The sequence below is a fragment of the Mastigoproctus giganteus genome, chromosome 8 (genome assembly GCF_048544385.1).
Source record: "Mastigoproctus giganteus isolate SK-2022 chromosome 8, ASM4854438v1, whole genome shotgun sequence".
NCBI classification, from domain to species: Eukaryota; Metazoa; Arthropoda; class Arachnida; order Uropygi; family Thelyphonidae; genus Mastigoproctus; species Mastigoproctus giganteus.
In genome coordinates this window covers 30189661-30213147 of record NC_143582.1, presented here as the reverse complement: position 1 = coordinate 30213147, position 23487 = coordinate 30189661, and the positions used below count along the sequence as shown (strand labels likewise).

Sequence of the window (23487 nt, the reverse complement as noted above, 5' to 3'; positions counted from 1 at the left end):
TATTTGTATTAAACTGGATTATAACTTACGTGTATGCTGACATTTTTCTGGCGGAACTCACGATTGCACTTCACAGAACCCCAAGGTTCTGTGGAACACCATTTGGGAAACACTGCTATAAGCAATTGTTAAAATGCTAAGTGGGACTCTGTAATTTATTATATTTCAAGCTTTCTTGTGCACTTGTCAGTTCTTCAACCAAGGACCACTTGTATATCAGCTATCTCTTTTCTTTCATAATAGCATTTGGTAAGTTTTCACATTGAAACTGACAACAAACTACTGAAAAAAATTTATTTCTTTATCTTTAATGATACCAAGAAGTACTGGAAACTTGTCCACAAAATATTTCAAATTTAAAAATTATGTAATGCTGATTAATGGGTTATCCTAGCATTTATAAGAACATATTATTCAATGGGAACTTGTGCACCATGTGGTTACATGCAGCTATAAATTACTTCCTCATTGAGCAAAACGTAGAATCTTCTCTTCTTTTAGACTCTCCATGACCTTGGCAATAAAAATGTGCATGATTAAGCCAGAATCATCATTCTGGTTTTGTCTGTTATGGTAATCAATTTTGACAGTCAATCAAGGGCAATCTATTACCACTAAGTACTTAATCTTCTCTTCTAATACCTTTGCTACTCCAGATTTTAGGCCTACCATAACAGACACATTACAATGCTAAATACCAGACTATTTGTTTTCATGTTAATCAGAAGATGATGTCCAGTGCTGTACACTGCAAAATCACCTTCCAAAACTGGCACTGAGAGCAAGCTGCTTTCGATTTGATGATTTATTATTATATTATTATTACTGCAATCTGTAGCAATTGAAAACAGCACATTTTTTACAGCCATCACTATCTCTTCTTTCCTTATCTGTGCAATTTCATTAACAATGTCTTTTTGCTTTTGTTCTTCCACAAGTGTATTTTTTTTTTGCTATCATGAAACATTTCTGAACACTGTACCTGCATGATCGGCAGAACTCAGAGGAAGGTTACATTCTATGATAGACCACCAAATATGGAGGATGCGGAAAGGTCAGGGAATGACCACCGCATATCCCCGGAGCAATATGGCCTTAGTTGCTAATGCTCCTAAAAACCAAAAATAACAAAATACTATTCTATGACAAATAAATATTTGGCACATACGACATTGTCACTATGAAATGTGACAATGATTGAAAAAAGATTTTTGTATTTCTTTCTAAGCACTTCATGCTTTTATTATGCATATTTATTTGCCAAATGTCTGATTACATCATGTTCCTTGCTGCTTGAAATCAAAAAATCTACATACCTTACACAAGGCAAATTTGTTACCTTTCTCAGATTTTACATGTGGAACATGTGTGTCATTTGAAATTTTATGCTGTATTTTTCTTTAGCATCTCACTGAAAGAAATTGCTAATCAGCTTTGAACTACACAGTTAATATGAAATTACTGAACATGACAGAGAACAATTCAATTATCACGCATTTCTATTTTACCATATAGACTACCAAGTCATTAACGAAATTCATAAAATTAAAATCCAATTTTATCATTGTTTTATTATTATTTTATTTTTTTTGTGAAAAGAAAAAGATAGTAAAAAAAAACATTTTTTTTCAGAAGGATGAAAAAACTATTATGATAGTGAGATGCAGAAGGGTCGAACTGAGCAAAAAAAAAAAAAGATGGATTCTGCATCTTTTTCTAACTTGATACCATTTATATTTGATCAGGGAAAAAATAAATATTTGAAGACTCTTCACTCATAAAAACGTTACTCTGATCTCATGGAGATCAGTGTAATGTTTTTACTTTCACAATGGTTGTAAGTGGAGTGTTTACAACTCAGGAAATGGCCTGAAATTTATTATTTCTTGCAGTCATTCAATTTGTATTGCTTTGATATACAGTGGAGCCCCACTTTACGATATTAATCCGTTCTAGAGACATCATCATATCGTGAAAATATCATAATGTGAACCAATAATACACTGTTTTTTGGTAATTCGTTCCAAGACCTCAGAAGTTGAAATTTTTGCTAATATAATTAAGCTATTTATCTACCTAAAAGGTGATTTTTATAATGGAAATTGTATATGTTGATTAAAACCAATATACTGATTAGAGCTGAATACAAAAAATCATTTCAACTAAAGGATGCAAAAATGAAACATGCGGCCAACATTAGCATTAGCATTTAGTAGAGGCATTTGATGCAAGAAAGCAAGCTTATGCAGCATCAGTCAAAAAAAAAAAAAAAAAAAAAGAAACCACTTCCACTTCACCCCTCTGTTCGTTCAAAATACCTGTCCAGCTGAGCCTTAAATTTATTTAGGCTATCAACTTCCACGACAAGGGATGGAAGTCTGTTCCACCAACCAACCACCTGCTGGCTAAAGGCAAATTTCTGCACATCTATCCTACATCTGTCTTTCCTCGATTTGAATTTATGCCCTCTCAGCTGATTATTCTGAGTGAGAGGAAGAATCCCATCAGCATTGAGCACGCTCAAACCATTCAAGGCTTTATACGCCTCTATCAGATCACCTCGCTGGTGCCTTGTCTCCAGACACTGTAATTTGCAAAACTTAAGCCTTTCTTCGTAAGAGCACCCCTTTGTTCCATTCACTAATCTTGTTGCCCTTCTCTGTACTCGTTCCAGCAGCTCTATGTCCTTCTTGAAATGAGGCCTCCAGACCTGTATACAGTACTCTAGGTGTGGCCTGACCATTGCCTTATACAAGGGAATAATCACCTCCTTATCCCTGCTAGAAAAATTCCTATATATCATTGACAATACACCATGAGCTACTCTTGCAGCCCGTCTGCACTACTCAGAGAACTTCATATCTGCCTGCACAACCACCCCCAGGTCCCTTTCATTCTCTACCACTGTCAGTGTAGTACCACAGAGTTGATATGTTGCTCTGGGGTTGCTGTTTCCCATGTGTAGTACTTTACATTTGTCAATTTTAAACTTCATTTGCCACCTCTCAGCCCATCTGCTCAACCTTTCCAGATCCTGTTGCAGCAGCATAGTGTCAGTAGTGTCCTTGACAACCCTGCCCACCTTTGTATCGTCTGCAAACTTCGACATTAAGCTTGATATACCATCATCAATATCATTTATGAATACAGAAAACAATAATGGACCCAACACTGAGCCCGGAGGGACTCCACTAATAACATTAGTCCACGACGAGCAGTGTCCATTGATTACCACTCTCTGTCTTCTCCCCCTCAGCCACCCCTTTATCCACAGCAGCAATTTACCTCCAATGTCACACTACTCCAATTTGTGCAGCAGTCTTCCATGTGCAACAGTATCAAAAGCCTTTCTAAGATCCAAGTATATAATATCAAAGTTATTCCCTGCATCCAGTTCCTTTGTGACTGCATCATAATATCCAATCAAATTGGTCAGGCAAGACTTCCCCTTAACAAAACCATGCTGTGTCCGAGCTATAACTGAAGTCTTGTCTAAATGATCCTGCAGTGCTTCTTTAACTAGTGCCTCCATTAATTTTCCTAGAACAGAAGTTAAACTCATAGGTCTATAATTACTTGTGTCAGCCTTTGATCCTCCTTTGTGAATTGGGGTCACATTTGCACATCTCCAGTCTGTGGGTACCTCCCGAGTCCAAGGAAGCTCTCATAATTATGGCTAAGGGTTTGCTTACTTCCTCTGCTGCCTCCTTTAATATAACTGGATAGATCCCATCCACCCCGGGTGCCTTTCTTGTGTTTATCTTCAACAATTTCTCCTCCACTTTACTCTCAGTTATTAAAAGATTCTCTAGCTTACTGCTAGAGTTGAATACACCTCTGGCTTTCCCCTCGCTAAATAACTCCTCATGTGTGAATGTCGATGCAAAATATTCATTCAGTTTGTTAGCTACCTGAGCAGGATCATCAACAGTTGACCCATCGATATCAAGTGGTCCAATCCGATTCATCCCCTTCCTTCTAGAGTTCACATAAGTAAAGAACTCTTTGCTGTTTTTCTTTGCATCCCTTGCCAAAGATTTCTCGTAATCTGCCTTCGCCTGCCTAACCTTCTTTGTAACTTGGTTACAGATCAACTTGTATCTATCATAGGCTTCTGTGTCATGTGTTAATTTGTATGTATCCCATGCATGTTTCTTCTCTGCCATATGCCTCATCAGTTCATCTGACATCCATTTAGGCCTAAACCTTGAACAATATTTCTTGGTTGGTATGTAAAGCCTAGTAGCTTCCAAGATAAGTTCTTTGAATGCTTCCCATTTTGCATTTGCTGTTGGTAACATCATCAGTTGGTCCCACTGTATAGAATTTAAATACTGTCTCAGTCCATCGTAGTCGCCTTTACGAAAGCAATAACCCTTCCCTTTACCCCCTAATGGTAGTTACCTCTTTGAGTAAATCCCACTTCAGCACACTGTGATCACTGCCACCTAGTGGTTCATTTATCTGCAGATTCTTAATGCATGAAGAATCACTGCTGATAATCAAATCAAGAGGATTACTCCCTCTAGTTGCCTCCCGAACATGCTGATGTAGAAAACAATCATCCAATAAATCCACAAAAGCCTTGCTAGTGTGTGAGTGACCAGTCCCCAAATTCCAGTCAATATCTGGGAAATTAAAATCTACCAGTATAAGACTCTCTGATTTACTGGCCCACTCTATTTCCCTGTACAGTTTCTTATTATACTCATCAGAGTCATTAGGCCTATAGCACACTCCTACTCTCAACATGTTTACAAACGCTGCAATTAGCTGAGAGGAAGGACATGGTCCAGTCGTCGGAGACAATCATAAGCCCATCATAAAATGAAATCAGTATGCACCAGTTAACATCATATCTGGTTAGTAGAATCAGCCTCTTTATAGAATCAAATTTCAAAAAACCAATTTAAATAATTAATGCACTACACCTTCATCTTTGTCATATGATCAGTTATAAGAATAAATTTTTAACCGCTTTGTGATATTTTTCAAAAGCACATTTCTGGAGGTCACGACCATAAAACAATAAAAACAATTTGCAGTTTCCAGTTTATTGGGCTTTTCTTAGTGCAATGTATTACAAAAGGATAGTAAACTCAATCTGATTGCATTTGCAATGATACCGATAGCTGGAATTCTGTGGGTTTTTATACTATTATGGTGAAATATGTTTCCCCTTCCATGAAATCTTCAATCATATAGAAAACATAAATAAATTTTCAGAATCTTCTCTTCATTCCCATTTTTTAAGCTTTGTAAACTTGCTACTCTGAATCTCACTTGCGCATATCGTGTCAGTCGCAATTTGTGAGTGCCATATTCTTTGCTATTGATTACTCTTCTTTTTTACTGTTTTACAGTAAAAATTACAACCAAAAAAAAAAAAAAAAAAAAAAAAAATGCCAGCGAACAGAAATATCAATTAGTTAGTATGTACATATTACAGTATTAATTAAACTATGTACGTAAGCGTAAATTTATTTTTATTTTACTAACCTGTGGAAAATATTCTTCCAATTTTCACGTATTATTTAATTTTGTTAATTGGTAAGGTAATAAAGTGTAAATTTGTGCTTTAGATCTTTACTTTTAGAGCCTGTGGATAACATCCCTCCTATTTCGCTTATTAGAATAACCTTTTAATAGAATTAAAATTCAATTCGCAAATATGATCACGACTGGCGCTTACTACATATCATACAGTGAATGGTATTTTATTATGAAGAGTCTATCATAAAGTGATTTTATTGTACAGTGAACCAATCGTAAAGCAGGGTCCCACTGTACTGGTAATAATTTATTTATTCTTTATAATTAATACTAGCTTTGCCTGGAAGTTTAGCATTACATGACTTTACTCCCATCTGGCAACTAATTTTTTGCAAGAGGTACTTAGATTTTAAATAAATTTTTGGTTATAGAATATCATAGCTCTATATTTTATTTTGTTAAAAATAATTGCCTCTTTTCCATTTCTTTACTAAAGTTCTTTTGAAATAGTTACAGAATATAATAGTGCTATATTTTACTAAAGATAATTACCTGACTGACTCTTTTTCATTTCTTCACTAAAGTTCTTTTGCAAAGCCAGATCTCCTTCTAATTTTGCCATTCTCCCTGAAGTTATCATTTTTCCTAACTCTTCATTTTCCTGATATAAAAGTCTGCACTTTGCCATTAATCGTTTTCCTGTATTGCTAAGAGAGGGAGGGAAAAAAAAAAATATGGTTAAGTGTTTTAAATTCACAACAATATTAAAGCAAAATATGCATGAAATTTGTGCACCTAACCAGACTGGCACTAGGGAATCTTATCTTAATATTACTTGCAACTAAACACTTCCACATTTTATGCATTAACCAGTTTTAGTAAGTATTGAATATTGGAAAAACATTTCTGACAACAGGCATGCTAAATTAACTTTATGATATAAGGTGTCATTTCAGATCCATTTCAGGAACTATTACTTAATCTAATATAAGAAAAGAAAAGTTGTAGAGTGAAAAACTCCAACAATAAGTAATAAGATATATTTATTGTTATTAAAATTTACAATTGCATGACTGCAATTAGATACAAAGAAATTTAATTGTATTTAGCAACAGCTTAGAATACAAATTATTTCAAATTACATATTAATGAAAACGCTACACTCCATTCAATTTATTTTGTTGTTTAAAATTATTTCTGGATGAAAATTATTGGGCCTATTAAACTAGCTGAAAAATAAAAACATTCCAATTTTGATAACACTTCAAAATCTTTGTGGATACTACTGCCAAGTCTAGAATATGGAGAAGATCATTAGCAATTGCCCATGTGGCATTTTGGCAGATGGGTGGTAGACATTAAATTATTTGAAAATTAATTTTGTTTTGAAATAATATTCACATTAGTTAATTTAATCTGTTATAGGTTACTCTTATGGCAACAAAGGAGAATAGCAACTGGAAATGATTAACAGACGGCTCATAGCTTATTTTTGTTTGTGTACCAGCTTTTTGTTTGTTTCTGTTTATCACATTCAATACACTACCCCATTTTTACCCTAAGGGTAATATATATAAAAGGAAGCATAATCTTGTTCTCCTTCATGTGTACTTTTATCCAAGAAGGTCTCAAGCATACTAACAGTCTTATCATCAATTATTTTTATTTTTGGTGTTCAATAACAGACAAATGACATTAGCTTCCCAAGGAAGTAATTTTGGTTTGATATGTAGTTTCTCAGACGCCACATACTCCTTTCAAGTAAAGTGTCTAACACACAATTTAACCAGGTAAGAAATAGAAAAAAATAAATTTGTGAAAGATTTTCAAGTTTGCTTCAAGCATTTCAAGCAAAAAATGCTTCTATTAGCTAATGTGAATATGATTCTAAAACAATTTCAAAGTGAAACTAATTTTCAATTAATTCTAAGTCCTAGGTCGAAGTCTGTTAAATATAAGTGATTATTTTTCTTTGTTTCAAATTACAATTAATCTTAAATCTTAATAACATAAATGTATCAGTGCATTAATATTGGAATTTTTCACTCTTCTTATATCAAATCTTAAAATAGACATTGTTTCCCAAATAGGTAATATTTCCAATATGCTTAAACACAGTAAACACAATACTCAGTTAATTATGTAATACAAGAACCTGGTGTAGGATTGTTTCCCAATATTTATAGGACCCAAATAAGCTACAATTCATACATAAACACAGGGTTAAATGTTTATTTATTTGAGCACTGAATGATTAATATTCACATTATATCTTTCACTCAATATATACAAAACACATTTTTTCTAGATGTTGCTAATTACAGTTGGGAGAAAAAAAAAAAAAAAAAAAACCCTGAACTTTCGTTCACTTATTATAGATAAGCTGCTTTGCATCAAATTTCCTGTGAAAAAAAAATTTATTCTGATTGGCACACTAATTTCTCTTGTACACATCATTGCCATAAGTTATCATGGTTGCTACATCATGAGTAATAAATGACACCTCCCCTTTAAGCATAAAACTGAGAGAATCTGAGGTAATAACACTGCATATGACAGGGGTTCTCACTGTGGTACCTGCTGATACATTCTGTTACCAAATTCTTGTAATCCCTTATTCAATTCAATTTCTGGTATTATTCTTTCACAATTTAAAGGGAATTTACATAAAAAATTTTGTACGTAAGTTCTGTGGAGTAAATCCACATACATATATATATATTTTTTGAAGGTTCTTTTGACACACTGTCGAAATTTTTGAAATCTGAAATCATCTATTAGTTTTCAATTGAGCTTTGGCTTTGATTTTGTTTGTCATTATGCCAATATTTGGGTGTAAAATAGGATTTTTTTTTTTTGTGGAAAACAAGACTGATGTTACTAAACATATTATTTGTTCATATTGTCCAATATAGAGTCGAATTAAGAATAAAATTTTAAAGTGCCCAATTCTAAATTATTTCTTACTTTTTTTGTCCCAAAAAACTGATCGGTAAAAAAAAAAAAAATACACCAGTGTACCTGCTCTTGAATTTGAATTTGGCATATCTGTTAGATGGTTAACTGTTTACAAATAACAATTATTATTTTCATATTTAGAAGTTTCAAAAATGGACATAGGAGGGTGTAATCTATGAGGTTTGAGATAATGTACTAGAACTAGCCATCTATATAATAATTTGCTTGTCCCTCTGTCTGGAATGCTCTTTGAACTTGAATAACTTAAAGACTAAACAAGCTTTTGACCTGATTCCTTCTGCAATCAGTTTTGTTTAGTAGTAAAATTTTTGGAAAAAAAAAAAAAAAAAATTCCCTGACTGATTTTCAAATCCTGAGAATTGATTTAGCCCCCAGTGAAACTAACTTGCCATTTACTTTGAAGAGAAGACAATTTTTTTTTAGCCTTTGTCATCACAATCAACAAATCTAAGGGTCAGACTTTCAACAACATTACATAGCAGTTTCCAGGTCCAGATAATTTTTAAGCAATAACTGTAATTTTTTTTAAAGGGCAATATAGTCATACGTGTAAAAAAAATATCAAATTGCATTTTTATCTGAGTCCGTCTTACTAACATCTCAGCTAGCGGGAAGGTTTTTGTAATTACAATTACAAGCCATCACAATCAACAAATCGAAGGGTGAGATTTTCAAAAAAGTTGGCATTTCGATCACGGACGTTACGTAGCAGTTTCCAGGTCCAGATAATTTTTAAGCAATAATGGTAATTTTTTAAAAGGACAATATAGTCATACGTCTAAAAAAATATCGAATTGCATTTTTATCTGAGTCCGTCTTACTGGCACCTCAGCTAGCAGCGAAGGGAGCTGAGGGGAAGGTTTTTGTAATTACTTTGATGTTAATCTTTACTTCTCTGAAAAAGTTTTGGCAAAATATTCTCCATTGGCTTGTGACACACCAGCCAAAAAAAATAAAAAAATAAAAGAATACAGTGGATGGCATTCATTGCGGTCACTGCAGGAATTAGCTAAAGCTTTTTTTCAGTGTGTTTATTGATGCAGAGCAGATACAGGTACATAAAAAGGTGGAAGTGGACAGAAAGAAAACATTAAAATCAAGCAATATATCTCTCCAAGAAAGTCATCAACAAACACGAAACTGTCATAACATTTCTGGAGATCCACACAAGCCATTAAAAACAAATAAAATATTAAAATTAAGAATTAGAAAAGGGTTAATGCTTTACTACAAAAGAAATTGTAGAAGTACAGATATAGTACTTTCTTTCATGGAGTAACGACACAGACAACCATCAGCACTGTAGGAAGCAAAATCAGTAACTAGCCACGCAACATGTCAGAGTCAGGAACAAACTGGGATGTTACCTAATTACTTCCACTGCACTTGAATAAACGGCGACAAGGCAAAAAAGTAATAATATAAACCGAAGCCTGATTACAATAAATGGCATGAATTCTATGTATTCATCTAACTGGGACAACATAAAAGTGATAAAATTATCCAAATGATAAAAGTTAATAATGATGATAATCACAGATAATAATGATAAATTAATATCCATGATTTTAAGTGGTGTGCATTGTACTTCTTACATGTATTTTCATCTCATCATGTAGGTAACTGTTCAGCTGAGTTTTGAAATTTCCCATGTTGTTAGCTTTAAAAATGCCCATTTTTAAAGTGTGCCAATTTCACACTTGGGGGAAAAAAAAAAAAAAAAAGATTATTTTTTTCAAAGTGTGGTTTCACTATTGCCTTATAAAGTTGGATTATGACCTTCCCTATCGCTGCCGAGAAATGTTCAATAAATCATCTATAGGACACCATGGTACCTCCTTGCTTCCTATCTACGCTGCACAACTTCAAAACTTGCATTTTGTAGTATTAAAACACACTTTTTTGAACTACTCTTGAACTATTCCAAGTAATTTGAAGAAATACCACCAAAACAAATTTTGACCTCAATTCCATATCCCTTCATTGATGTGGGATTACACAAAATCAGATTTAGAAGCTGATGAAGTTTAACGAAATAATACATATATAAATGTAAGTCATTAAGACATAAAAAAGAAGTAATGACCAGTATCATATATTTTAATGATTTCATTTTTTGACAATAATCTCACTCTAGTGTTTGGCTATAAAGTTAAAACAGAAAAAAATATGGTTATTTCCCCCCCCCCCCCACCCAAATATGTCATACTCAGTGAATGTAAAAGTTTGAGAATCTATAGTATGAGAGAGTGCCATTTAGGAAAGAATGGTGTGTGAGGGAGATCTTTCACATAAACTTCAGTTAAAAAAAAAAGCATAAGCTCATTTAAAGTTGTTTGTTTTAACTAAAGTTCATTTATTAACTGAAATTTCAGAATTGTCTATCAAAAATGGAATGACCAGCAGCCTAAAATTTATCATCCTTATACAGTCAGTTCTAGAAGTTAAGAAACATATGTCGCAAATACATATCTAAAACCAGTTTACTAAAGATAAACAAAATGCTCAGGTCAACTATTTATATATTTCTAATTAATAAAGTGTCTACAAACCTCTTTTACAAAACTGAAACGTTACTGTGTGAACAGAGTATACATGATACAAACCTGAAACCACTTACAGGTAATAGAGGATATGGTAACTGTGGCAAAATTTACTAATCCTTAGAGGGTGCAGTGGGTACTTTGGTTTAATATGTTGCAATCTGCCATCACTGCTGTGTGTAAATTTCAAAACACAGTTTAAAAAGAAGCCACTTAAGTACAGTTCTGCAATGGTATGGAAAATTCATAAAGGACACCTGTTTGTGCAAGCATCCTGGCTGAGGTGGTGGCCACGGAAGTCAACGCGGGCACAGTTGAGACAGTTTGAAGAACTTTTATGCAAAGTTCAGGGAAATCCATACATGCCAGATGCAAGCATAACATGTCAAGTTCAACAGTGTTTGGCCTTGACATGTTATACAAACTCTAAGTGTGTAAAGTGTTATATCAATGTCTGAGGATGAAACCATAAAAGTTTAATACAATGCTCATACAGAAGTTGTTGACTGATGGAAAAAACAAGAGGATGGAATTTTGTCAAAATGTTTCAGCTTATGGTAGCCAGTGACAATTTCCTGAAATGAATCATCTTTAGTGACAAGTGCACTTTTTGAACCAGTGGGAAAGTAAACAAGCAAAATGTGAGAATTCAGTGCACAGAGAAGCCACAGGAAATTTTAGAATAACAGCATGACAGTCAGTAGTAACTATAACTGCCTTTTGTGTAATGCATTTTCTGAAGGTTGGTCAATTTCATCATGATTACAGTTTCAATTATGCTGCTATCTACTGTGGCATGACATTTTCCAGTTGGTGAATAAAAACTTAAAGATATTCTTTATTACCTGGAAATGGTTTCATGTTTGTACCACGTAATGTTATTAACAATAATATTTTAGTTTTATAAAGGATGTTTGTGGATACCATGTATATATTTCACAAATAATCACAGAATAAAGACAGTTTTATTTCATACTTTGTCTTCATCTACTGTAAACAAAAATGATTTCAGTTCTTGCAGTCATTACATCCCCCCCCCACCTTTTTATTCTGTCAATTTCAAGAACTTTTCAGCACTAATACTACATATTTTAGAGATCATATCAAAGTGTACAGAAAGTACAAAAATTAGCCAGCATCTTCACTTCAGATATTAAGTTATGATTATAGAGAGAGAGATAGAGAGAGACTATTTTTGTAATTGGTGGTGCCAATGAAATTGCATTATGGCATACCTGATGCATCACATGCACAGATGGTAAAAATATTAATTTTATAATTTCAGGTTTAAAATTTTTTCCAATGAAACATGGATATATAGGTTTGCTCTGTCATTAGTCACATTTTAAATTAATTTATTCACTTATTCTATTTTCCAACAATTGTTCAAGTTTCTTGCTTGTTTCTTTCATTTAAATTAAGTTTTTCAAGAAAAGTAACTTACATTTTAAGTGAATCAAAAACTACAAAATGTAACTGTTAGCTAGATATATACAGTAAAAGTCCAGTTAGAAGACTTCCACAAACTGGAAAGATCATGCAACTAACAAACTTATAACTAACATATAACTCAACATAAGATGTCAGAGTAAATATTATAGTTGGATTTGAGAAACTGGGAATTTATTCTATCTTGAATTAAACACAACACATTTATTATCCAGGGCTATTTAGAAGTAGTATACTGAAGGAATTGGTTATGAAGATGGAACATACTCTCGTTATTACAGAAAAAGGCCTTCTGTTCTTTTACTTCAATTCAGATACCAAGCTACGATTAGAAAAAAAAAAAAACCTCCCACATTATTTTTATAATTGGTGGTCCCAATAAAATTGCATTACAACACGTACATTGTGGATATATCCTGTCACTGGGTTGCTCAAGGCCCTACAATCCCCGAACTCAATGGAGTTTTTCCTAATGTTGCCTGCACACGCAAGGGAATGCTGCTGCATATCAAGGTGTCAAGGGACACTGCAGTCTACTTTCTCAAGGAAGCACTTGTCAGGACTACACATACAGTGTTGTGCATGGACATGTCACTGCCTGGATTTTCATGTTTTTGACTAACATTTATGTTTCTTACAGATGTATTTTGAACTTGTTTTCATCATGTTTTGAAGATTACCATGTCTGATAATATCAAGTGAAGATGTGACCTAGGAGGTGTCGATGTGTGTGTATATATGTATATCTTGTTCCACCATCTCTTTCTTATTCTTTTTTCTTATTGTATTGTCAACCTTTTCGTTGTTTTTAAGTTGTTTTCCCATAACCCCCATAACCCCATATTTTCTATATGACCTTAGTCTTGCCAAACATAGTAATTTTTAGGAATGCCTCCCAAACACATTTGTCAAGAGATTGCTGTATAATCAACAATGAGAAATCTGCAGTTTCTCAGTTTCATGGCTCTTATTACAATTATGTGACCATTAGAGGAACTGATGGTCAACCAGTTAACAAATCAAATGTATACAATAGCTTTGTTAAAGTTAGCTCGAAGATTACTGCAGTGTATTGAGAATGCTAGGCATATTTGAAAGAACATATCATACAACCCAGCAGCCCCACCCTCACATATGGCTGGATAATGGTTTTTAATGTATATAAGTTAAAAATAAAGGAGTATCGAATAAACATGGTACATGATTTAATGCTTTTTAAGAAGCACATAAAATTTAAAGCAGCGAATGCAGTTGACATGAATGGCCAGTGCAATGTTGAGTCAGTTTGGTGTGACATAAGCATTGGGAAAGCAAAAATGAGAGTAGAAGTGTGTTATATATATAATGACTCTGATGAGTACAATGAACAACTGTACAGAGAAATAGAGTGGGCCAGTAAATCAGAATGGCTTATAATGGGAGATTTTAACTTTCCGGTTATTAACGTTAGTCTGTGAGTGACCAACCTACAATTGTAGTTGTAGGTTGGTCACTCACAGACTAGCAAGACTTGTGGATTTATTGGATGACTGTTTTCTACAGCAGCATGTTAGAGAGAAATCAAGAGGGTGTATGTACCCTTGATCAGATTATCAGCAGTGATTAATCATGCATTAAGAATATGCAGATAAAAGAGCCACTAGGGGCAGTGATCACACTGTATTGATTTGGGATTTACTTTAAGATGTAACTATCATCAAGGGTAAAGCATTCAAGGAATTAATCATAGACGCTACTTGCTTTTCATACCAACTAAGAAATACGTTTCAAGGTATAGGCCTAAATGGATGCCATATGAACTGATGAAACTCATGGCAGAGTAGAAAAGGGCATTGGATGCACATAAATTATTGGGCAAAACAGATACCTACAGTAGATATAAACTAGTCTGTAATCGTCACAAAGGAGGTCAGGCAAGCTGATGCAGATTATGAGAAATCTTTGGCAAAGGATGCAAATTAAAACAGCAAAGACTTCTTTACTTATGTAAACTCTAGAAGGAAGGGAATGAATCAAACTGGTTCCCTTGATATTGATGGCTTAACTGTTGATGACTTTGCTGGTTGTTGACAAACTGAATGAGTATTTTACATCTACATTCACACGTGAGGTATTATTTAGGGAAGGGGATGCTGGAAGTTTATCAAACTCTAACAGAGAGCTAACTGATTTTGTAATAACTGAGAGGTAAGTGAATGAGAAATTGTTGAAGTTAAATATAAGAAAGGTATGTGGGGTGGACGGAATCTATCCAGTTATATTAAGGGAGGCAGCGAAGGAAGTAAGCAAACCCTTAATTATAAAATTATGAGAGCATCCTTGGATTCAGGAGAGGTCCCTGCAGACTAGAGATGTGCAAATGTATTCTCAATTCACAAAGGGGTATCAAAGGATGACACGAGGAATTACAGACTTGGTAATTTAACTTCTATTCCAGGGAAAATAATGGAGTTACTGGTAAAATAAGTAATGCAAAATCATTTAGACAAGGCTGCAATTATACTTCAGACATAGCATGGGTTTGTTAAGGGGGAATCTTTGATCAATTTGACAGGATACTATGATGTGGTCACAAAGGAACTGGATGCAAAAAATAATTTTGATATCATATACAATAAACCCTCGATTTAATGGACTAATAGGGAAGAAGGGGTGTCTGTTAACGCCGAAAGTCCATTAAATCGAATGTAACCTGGGGGAGGGGGGATTTTTTTATTGTTATTGTAAAAAAAAAAAAAAAAAAAAGCTTTAATACAATATACAGTACTGTACAATATAAAATTATGTTGCAATTTGGCTTTTGATTTACAGATATCAGAAACATTTTGTTTTTTACACCGTAAATTTCGCAAACATGTGCTACTGAGATGCCTTGTTCTAATTTCTGTGCCACATTTAAGTTCACACGCTTTCTTTTAACTCTTCTATCACTTGGTGCCATTTTAAATTGTAAGGACTAAATTGTGCCATTTTAAATTGTAAGGACTGCAAAATTATTTAATAAATAAAGTCACAATTCAGAAATCACAGAAACACTCTGTATACAACCTTACCACATGACAGGTTGAGATAGACTGAGACTGAAACAAAGTGAGTCGGTAGACCTGCAGTTTAGTGTACCGAGTCACGTTCAGCTCACAAGTCACCGCCTGCTCTTATCTGTAATCTGGGAAAACAGCTATTTGAACACGTTTTCAGAAAGAATAAAAAACAATTCCCTGAATTTGATTATTATTATTATTATTATTTGGTTTTTAGGAGCATTAGCAACTAAGGCCATATTGCTCCGGGATATGCGGTGGTCATTCCCTGACCTTTCCGTATCCTCCGTATTTGGTGGTGACGGGCTCGAACCCCGGTCTAATCAAGAAGCATGTGCTACGCACTGCTGCTCCTTCCCACCTGGCTACGGAGGCGCCGAATTTGATTATAAAAATAAAAGTAGGTAATTATCAAAACAATAATGGAAATAGGTAATTATTATTAATTTTTAATTAATAATAACACTGAAGTTTTGTATAACCTAAAAAAAAATATATATATATAGTCGAAATTAATATGTACATTACTGTATCATTATTTGTCCAGTCCGTTAAATCTGAAATCAGTTATATCGGGGTCCATTAAATTGAGGGTTCACTGTACTTGGATTTCAGGAAAGATTTTAATACTGTTGCACATAAAAGACTGCTGTATAAATTGGATTAGCATGGCAATAAGGACAAGTTGCTGATATGAATAAAGTGATGATTGAGTGGAAGAAGACAGATAACTCCGCTAATAACATTAGTCCATGCTCTTCATGGAATAATGTTATTAGTGGAGTCCCCCAGGATTCGGTCTGGTGCTGATTGTTGTTTTCGATATTTATCAATGATATTAATGAAGGCATATCAGGCTTAATGTTCAAGTTTGCAGATGATACAAAGGTTAGTAGACTGGTTAATAATGATATGGTTAGTAGACTGGATAGTAATGATATGCTACTGAAACGTGATCTAGGAAAGTTGGGCAGATGAGCTGAGAGGTGGTAATTGAAGTCTAATATTGATAAATGCAAAGTGCTGCATATGGGTAGCAGTAACCGCAGAATAACGTACCAACTATGTGGTACTACACTCAGGGTAGTTAAAAAATGAAAAAGACCTGGGGATAATTGTGCAGTCAGATATGATGTTCTCTGAGCAAAGCAGACAGGCTGCCAGGCTCATGTAGTTATGTCAATGATATACAGAAATTTTGCTAGCAGGGATAAGGAGATTATTATCACATTGTATAAGGCAATAACCAGGCTTCATCTTGAGTACCACGTTCACGTCTGCAGTCCTTTTAGGAAAGATGTGGAGCTGATGGAATGAGTACAGAGAAGGGCAATGAGATTGGTGAGTGGAACAAATGGGTGCTCTTTCTTACCAAGAAAGGCTTCGGTTCTCCAAATTGCAGCATCTGGAGACTAGGCACCTGTGAGGTGATCTGATCGAGATGTTTAAGGCTTTGAATGGATTGAGCAAGCTGAACACTTATGGGATTCTTCCTCTTGCTCAGACCACACACATGAAGGGACACAAATTCAAATTGAGAAGGGATGGTTGCAGAATAGATGTACAACAGTTTGCTTTTGGCCAATGGGTGGTTGATTGTTAGAACAAACTTCCATCTTGTGGCAGAAAAATGCATGGTATGCATATAAATTATCAGGTGATACAGAAGACTTAAGGAGATATAAACTAGTGTGCAATCAAGTGAAAAGGAGGTTAAGCAAGTTGAGGCAGATTATGAGACGTCTCTGGTAAAGAATGAAAAGAAAAGCAGCAAAACCAGGGTCCCGAGCTGGATATCATCATTCTTCTCTTTCTTGGTGATTCCTCTCTACTTCTGACTCTTTCTTTCTTTCTTTCTTTCTCTCTCTCTCTCTCTCTCTCTCTCTCTCTCACAGGATAATTCAGAAATTTTTCTTTTGGCTGATGCAGCGTAAGCCTCAGGCTTCCTTGCACCACATGGCTAATAATAAGATTTCTTTACTTATGTAAACAGCAAAAGGAACATGTTAAATTACATTGGTCCACTGAATGGATTAACCACTGATGATCCTGCTCAGGTTGTGGACAAACTGAATGGGTATTCTCCACCAACATTCACACACGAAGCACTTCGTGTGTGAATGTTGGTGGAGTGCTTCGTGTGTGAATGTATCCCTCAGTTTACAAAGGGGATCAAAGACTTCAGGCTTCTGTTCTGGGGAAAATATTGGAGTCACTAGTTAAATCAGTAATGCAGGATAATCTAGACAAGAATGTAATTATACTGCAGTCACAGCATGATTTCTTAAGGGGCAATCTTGTCTGACAAATTTGAATGGATACTATGATATACTAACAAAGGAACTCAATGCAAAAAATAATTTTGATATCATATACTTAGATTTCAGCTTTTGATACTGTTGCATATAACTGATTGCAATACAAACTGGAGCAGGTTGGCATTAAGGGCAAGTTGCTACAATGGATAAAGGGATGGTTGAATGGGAGAAGGCAGAGTGGTTATCAATGGGCACTGTTCTTCTTGGACTAATGTTATTAGCACAATCCTCCAGGGTTCAGTGCTAAGCCCATTTCTATATTTATTATTTTATTATGATATAGCTGTGTGGTAATTGCGAAGTCAGATATGAAGTTCTCTGAGCAGTGCAAACAGGAGAGTTCATGGGGTTTTGTCAATGATATACAGGTAACCCATGTATAATGTGGTAGTTAGGTTCCTATAAAATGTCGCGTTGTGCGAAACCGTGTTATATGGGACTAAGAAAAAGTACAAAAAGGGGGTTATGTTCCAAAAACTAACAAAAATACACTATTTCTTTAACAAAATGTTAAAAAAACTAACAAAAATACACCATTCTAGATTTTGTGTATATTCTGCTCTCTTTAAAAAATCAGTAGTAATCTGGGTTTGTTTGCTTTTGCTTGATAACTCTTTGTGAATTTCATTGTATGGAACTAAGCATTTTTGAAACTCCCTTTTGAACTTTGGGCTCCTTTCATCCAAGAATCTGCATTCAAAAAATAAGATTCTAATTGCTCGGCTAACTTTATGCCTTCCTGTATGCTTTTTAGTGTAAAATTTGGAAGTTTAGAATTTATCTGCGCTATCAATCTTCTGAATTGATTTGGTTTTACCTCCAATGCCATGGGCAGGAGCAGCAGTGCAACCACACACTTCTTGATTATACCGGGGTTCGAGCCCGTGACCACCAAATATGGAGGATGCGGAAAGGTCAAGGATTGATCACCGCATATTCCCAGAGCAATATGGCCTTAGTTGCTAATGCTCCTAAAAAAAAAAAAAAAAAAAAACCAAATAACCTCCGATGCCATTTCCACCAAATCTGTTTCGCCAGCCTCTTTTTCTACCAGTAATTCTTGAACGTCTTCAGTAATGATATCTTTTTTAAAATTTTTTTTTAGGAGCATCGGCAACCAAGGCCATGTTACCCTGTGTATATTGTCTATAAACTGCGTGTGTCCCGAAATAAATTTACTGTTTTACTGGATGAAAAACCTGAGTTTCTGAGAGAAAAAACCATGCTGCCTGACTCAGTCATGTTGTGAAAAAGACCCATAAAAATTCCTCCCATCATCAACGGGATTTGAATTCAGGTCTTTTCCACCCGGTGTGGAGAGGAGGGCAATTCTATCAACTGTGCTACCCACGAGGGCTTCAGTAGTCGTATCATCAAAACCTTCCCCTCCTACCGACATAGCAAGTTCTATTGCACTGATTCCATTTTCTGCCCGTTAGATCACATTTTCTGAATGAACTGACTTTGGCCATACATTTTTCCACAAGCATTTTACTTCTTTCAGCGATAAAGCTGCGATTCTAATACAGTCCACAATTGAGAAATATTTCCATGCCTCCATTACTTCAATAGATTTGGAATCAATTTTTACCAAAGTCCATTTGTAACGATTTTCTGATGTAATGAGTTTTAAAGGTGGATATAATGCCTTGATCTAATGGCTGAATGAAAGAAGTTGTATTAACCTAGTTCAACTGTTGTGGTAGTAAGAACGTAACTTCAACGTGTGGATGACTTAAATCATTTGGATGGCCTGGTGTGCTATCCAATGGTAATAAAACTTTTAAATCTAGATTGTTCCACAAGTTCAGGAATTTCTCAGTAATTTTTTTTTGACTAATGAGTCAACAGCAGGGATTCAAAGAGTGGAAATGTTTAAAAATTGCATCCAACATAATAAAAAAAAAAGAAACCGTGTTATACGGGTTGCCTGTACAAGAATTCTGATAGCAGGGATAAGGAGGTAATTATCCTATGGTATAAGCCAATGATTAGGCCACCCTCGTATAATGTGGTAGTTAGGTTCCACATCTTGAGTACTGCATACAGGTTTGGAAGCCTCATTTTAGGTTGGTTGGTTGGTTTAAATGGAAGTTGATTGGCACAAGGGCAACTAAGGCCAAATTGTGCCTCTCATTTTAGGAAGGACATGGATAAGTTGGAACAGGTGCAGAGAAGAGTAAGAAGACTGTTGAGAGGAACAAAATGGTACACTTTGCAGGAAAGGCTTCAGTTTTGCAAATTTCAGCATTTGGTGACTATGCGTCTGTGAGACCTCATTGAAGCATTTAAGGCATTGAATGGATTGCAAAAGCTCAATGCTGATGGAACCCTTCCCCTTGCTCAGACTACTACACACATACACACATGAGAGGGCATAAATTTTCCTTCAGTCAGAGGGTGGCTGATTTTTGGAACAAACTCCCATCTGGTGCTGTAGAGGTGGGTCGTTTGAATAAATTCAAGGAAGAACTAGAAAAACTGTTAGAGAGGATGGACAGATGAAATGGGAAGTGTTGGCTGACGCTACATAAGCTTTCTTTCTTGAATCATTTGCCACTACTGCTACTACTACTAATAATAGAATTCCGATAGTTTGATAATAAAAATATCAGAAGAATAATCATAATTAATGTGAAAAAATAATCATATATTTAGTCAATCAATAAATAATATACATAATTGTAATTATGATTAATTCATTATTTTACAAAATGAAGAATGCAATTTCAATGGGTAATACAGAAGGATCTTTTTAATGTGAAATGCTCATAGAAAACAATGGTGTTTGGCAGACTGCAAGTTTCCTATTCAGCAGATCATGCAGTATCAGTTCTGACATGTCACTTTTTAAATTCATTTTTCTTATTTTAAAACAGAGGACACTGAGCAATGATTTGTAAGCAATTCTTCAGAAACTACTATTGGATATATCACATTCATATCAAGAATTATATACAGAAGCAAACAAAATCATGAATTGAGAACTCTTTGAATATCATAATACTGAAACTAAGGTATATTCAAAACGACTTCAAAAAGATGCTAAAGACATGGAAAACTAGTTCTTAACGCATTCATTGTGAATTGACACATATACATGTGAAGGAGTTTTTAATTAACCTGGATGAAAACTTGGATTTTTTTTTCAAGCAACTTTCACCAGAGACTAATTCGGGCATAGCGAGAAGAATGTCTCTACCTGCCCCAGTTGTTTTGACTCAATCCCATGATTTGTGAATTTGGTGCATTATGCCTATGAGCAGAAGAAAAGTTTTTCTCTGCATGCCAACTGTTGAAGAGAACATCACTTTGCTGGGATTCCAAAATATGTATAATGCACTGTATACAACACCAAGTTCCATGATTCTGATATTAAAACTGCACTTTTCAAGGAGAAATGTTAATTCTGATTTCCTAATTATGACTGCATTTTTAATGCAGAAAACAGAACAACTTCACTGCACAAAATGGATTTTTTTTAGGAAATTAAGTTAAAAGGAAGAGAACAATCAATTAGCTAATTGCATATTTAGACACAAAGGGGAGTGATTTGACAGACATATTTGTTCTAGTTACTTTGAGTACTTATTAAATTCTCTCCAGATTAAAAGAGACTGCACTGTTAGTAACAGCTAAACTGATAAGTCTCCAACTTTCTTAATCTTTTATTGAGCACAACAATATTTTTTGAAAGTTTTGAGCACAAAGGAACGACATACATATGAGGGTTGTTCAATAAAGAATGATCGTAATTTTTCATGAAGAACCATACTGATTGCTATTTCTTGCTGAGCTGCAGAATTTAAGACCAAAATAAGCTGCATCACATAACTGTGCAGCTGACTTGTGCACATGGTGACACCTCGGCAACTGGTCAAGTTTATGCCTGTTCAGTTTTGCCTATGTTACAATGGCCGTGAAACAGTATGCACTCAAATCTTGTTTCTGTTTCAAGAAACGATCAGCTGAAGCATATGAAATGTTAAAAGAGGCTTATGGTGAATCTATGTTTCCATACAGCATAGTAACTTGCAGGTGGTTTAGGATTTTTAAAGATAGACACAATTCAATCACAAAAATTGGCAGTCTTGGAGCTGTCACTACAGAAACCATACACACTGCTTCTGTAACCGTGAAAGAAGATCATTGTATAACATAAGGCAACTGGCAGAGATGCTGAGAATCTGCACAAGGTGATAATGGCAGATGAGATGTAGCTTCTTCATTTCAACCTAGAGAACAAGCAACAAAGCTCTGGAGGTCTACATCATCGCTAACACCAAAAAAAAGTAAAAGTTATGGCTTCTACAAGAAAGGTTATGGTCATTTCTTTTTTTGACATTCAAGGAATGGTTTACCAGCATGTTGTACATGTCATACGATTGTTACAGGACCTTATTATAGAACTGTATGCACACAATGCAACATCACATTCGTCGCAAACGACTACAACTGCACACAGGTGGACGAATGCTGTATCATGACAATGCAAGACCTCAGATTGCTCATACTTGCATTGAGTACTTAGCCAGCATTAATGTCAAATGTGTTCCTCATCTGCCCTACAGCCCTGACTTTGCACCCCGATTTTTTTTTTTTTTAATTTCCAAAGTTAAAGGAGCCGGAAGGGAAAACATTTCCAGTCATTAGATGAAGTTGTAAAGAAATTGGAGGTGATTATCAAATGCATCTCAAAAATTGGTTTCCACCATGTTTTTGAAGAATGGCAGAAACGTCGGAGTAAGTGCATTTCATCAAATTGGGCAACTTTGAAAAGGACCACCAAAATATGTATGATTAATAAAGGTATGCTGTGGAAAAAAAAAAAAAAAAAAAAAAAAGGATCATTCTTTATTGACAGCCCTTGTATATACTTGGGTTTACTGAACTAATCCTCTTCATTTTTTGCCTTTATATCCCAAAGCTCTAAAGGTTAATAGCACTTTGTCATAGAGAGCCTGCACGATCCTAGCTTGGGTATTTAGAGTAGTTGAGTATTAAAGGAACATCTTATTATAATCAAATAGTCCTTTTTTACTGAATAAATATACTAAAAAGAATAAACACACAAGGTGTAATAGGCCATGGATTGGTAATTCACTATAAGAATATCAATGATATATAAAATATGGACTACTGAAAAATATGGTTATCACCATATTTTTCTGTAGTTTCAAGGCTGTTGACATATCGTCAGTGGGCAGGTAGGTACCCCGGTGTTGCTCCCAGTGGATGAAATTCTATTTAAATTTCAGGAAATTTAGGCTCATTTAAGGTATTCCTTGAGCAGAATGGCGAATAGGTAAACTGTAGTTTGAAGGTAATAAAGTACTTAAACCTAGTTGGTATAATTATGTTTATTTTGAAATATGTACGTTTCATGGAAATTAAGAAAAGACCATGAAATGTTCTTTTCTTAATGCTTCTTTAGTGACTGGAAAGACATAAACTAAGGATTATTATTATTATGGAATTCTTAAAAATTTTAGTAGAGTTAAATTTTTTTTTATAGTAGAATTAAAATTTTTAATAAATCAAACTTAGACTAAGGTTAATTTTATATAAGTAAATAACAATAATATGTAAACATTTACCAGCTGTCTTTGCAAATATTAGTGTCATAAAAGGTCACTGCAGCCAAATGAACTAGTTGATTTGGTT

At 34.6% G+C, this 23487-nt stretch overlaps 1 protein-coding gene across 1 annotated transcript in view; it reads right to left on the bottom strand.

Annotated features, from left to right (window-relative positions):
- fl(2)d (Pre-mRNA-splicing regulator female-lethal(2)D) overlaps positions 1–23487 on the bottom strand; it is a 125070-nt gene that overhangs the window by 18255 nt on the left and 83328 nt on the right. The window contains exon 3 of the mRNA XM_090380191.1: positions 6046–6200. Coding sequence (XP_090236317.1) covers positions 6046–6200 — 155 coding nt within the window. The remainder of the gene's footprint in view (positions 1–6045; positions 6201–23487) is intronic.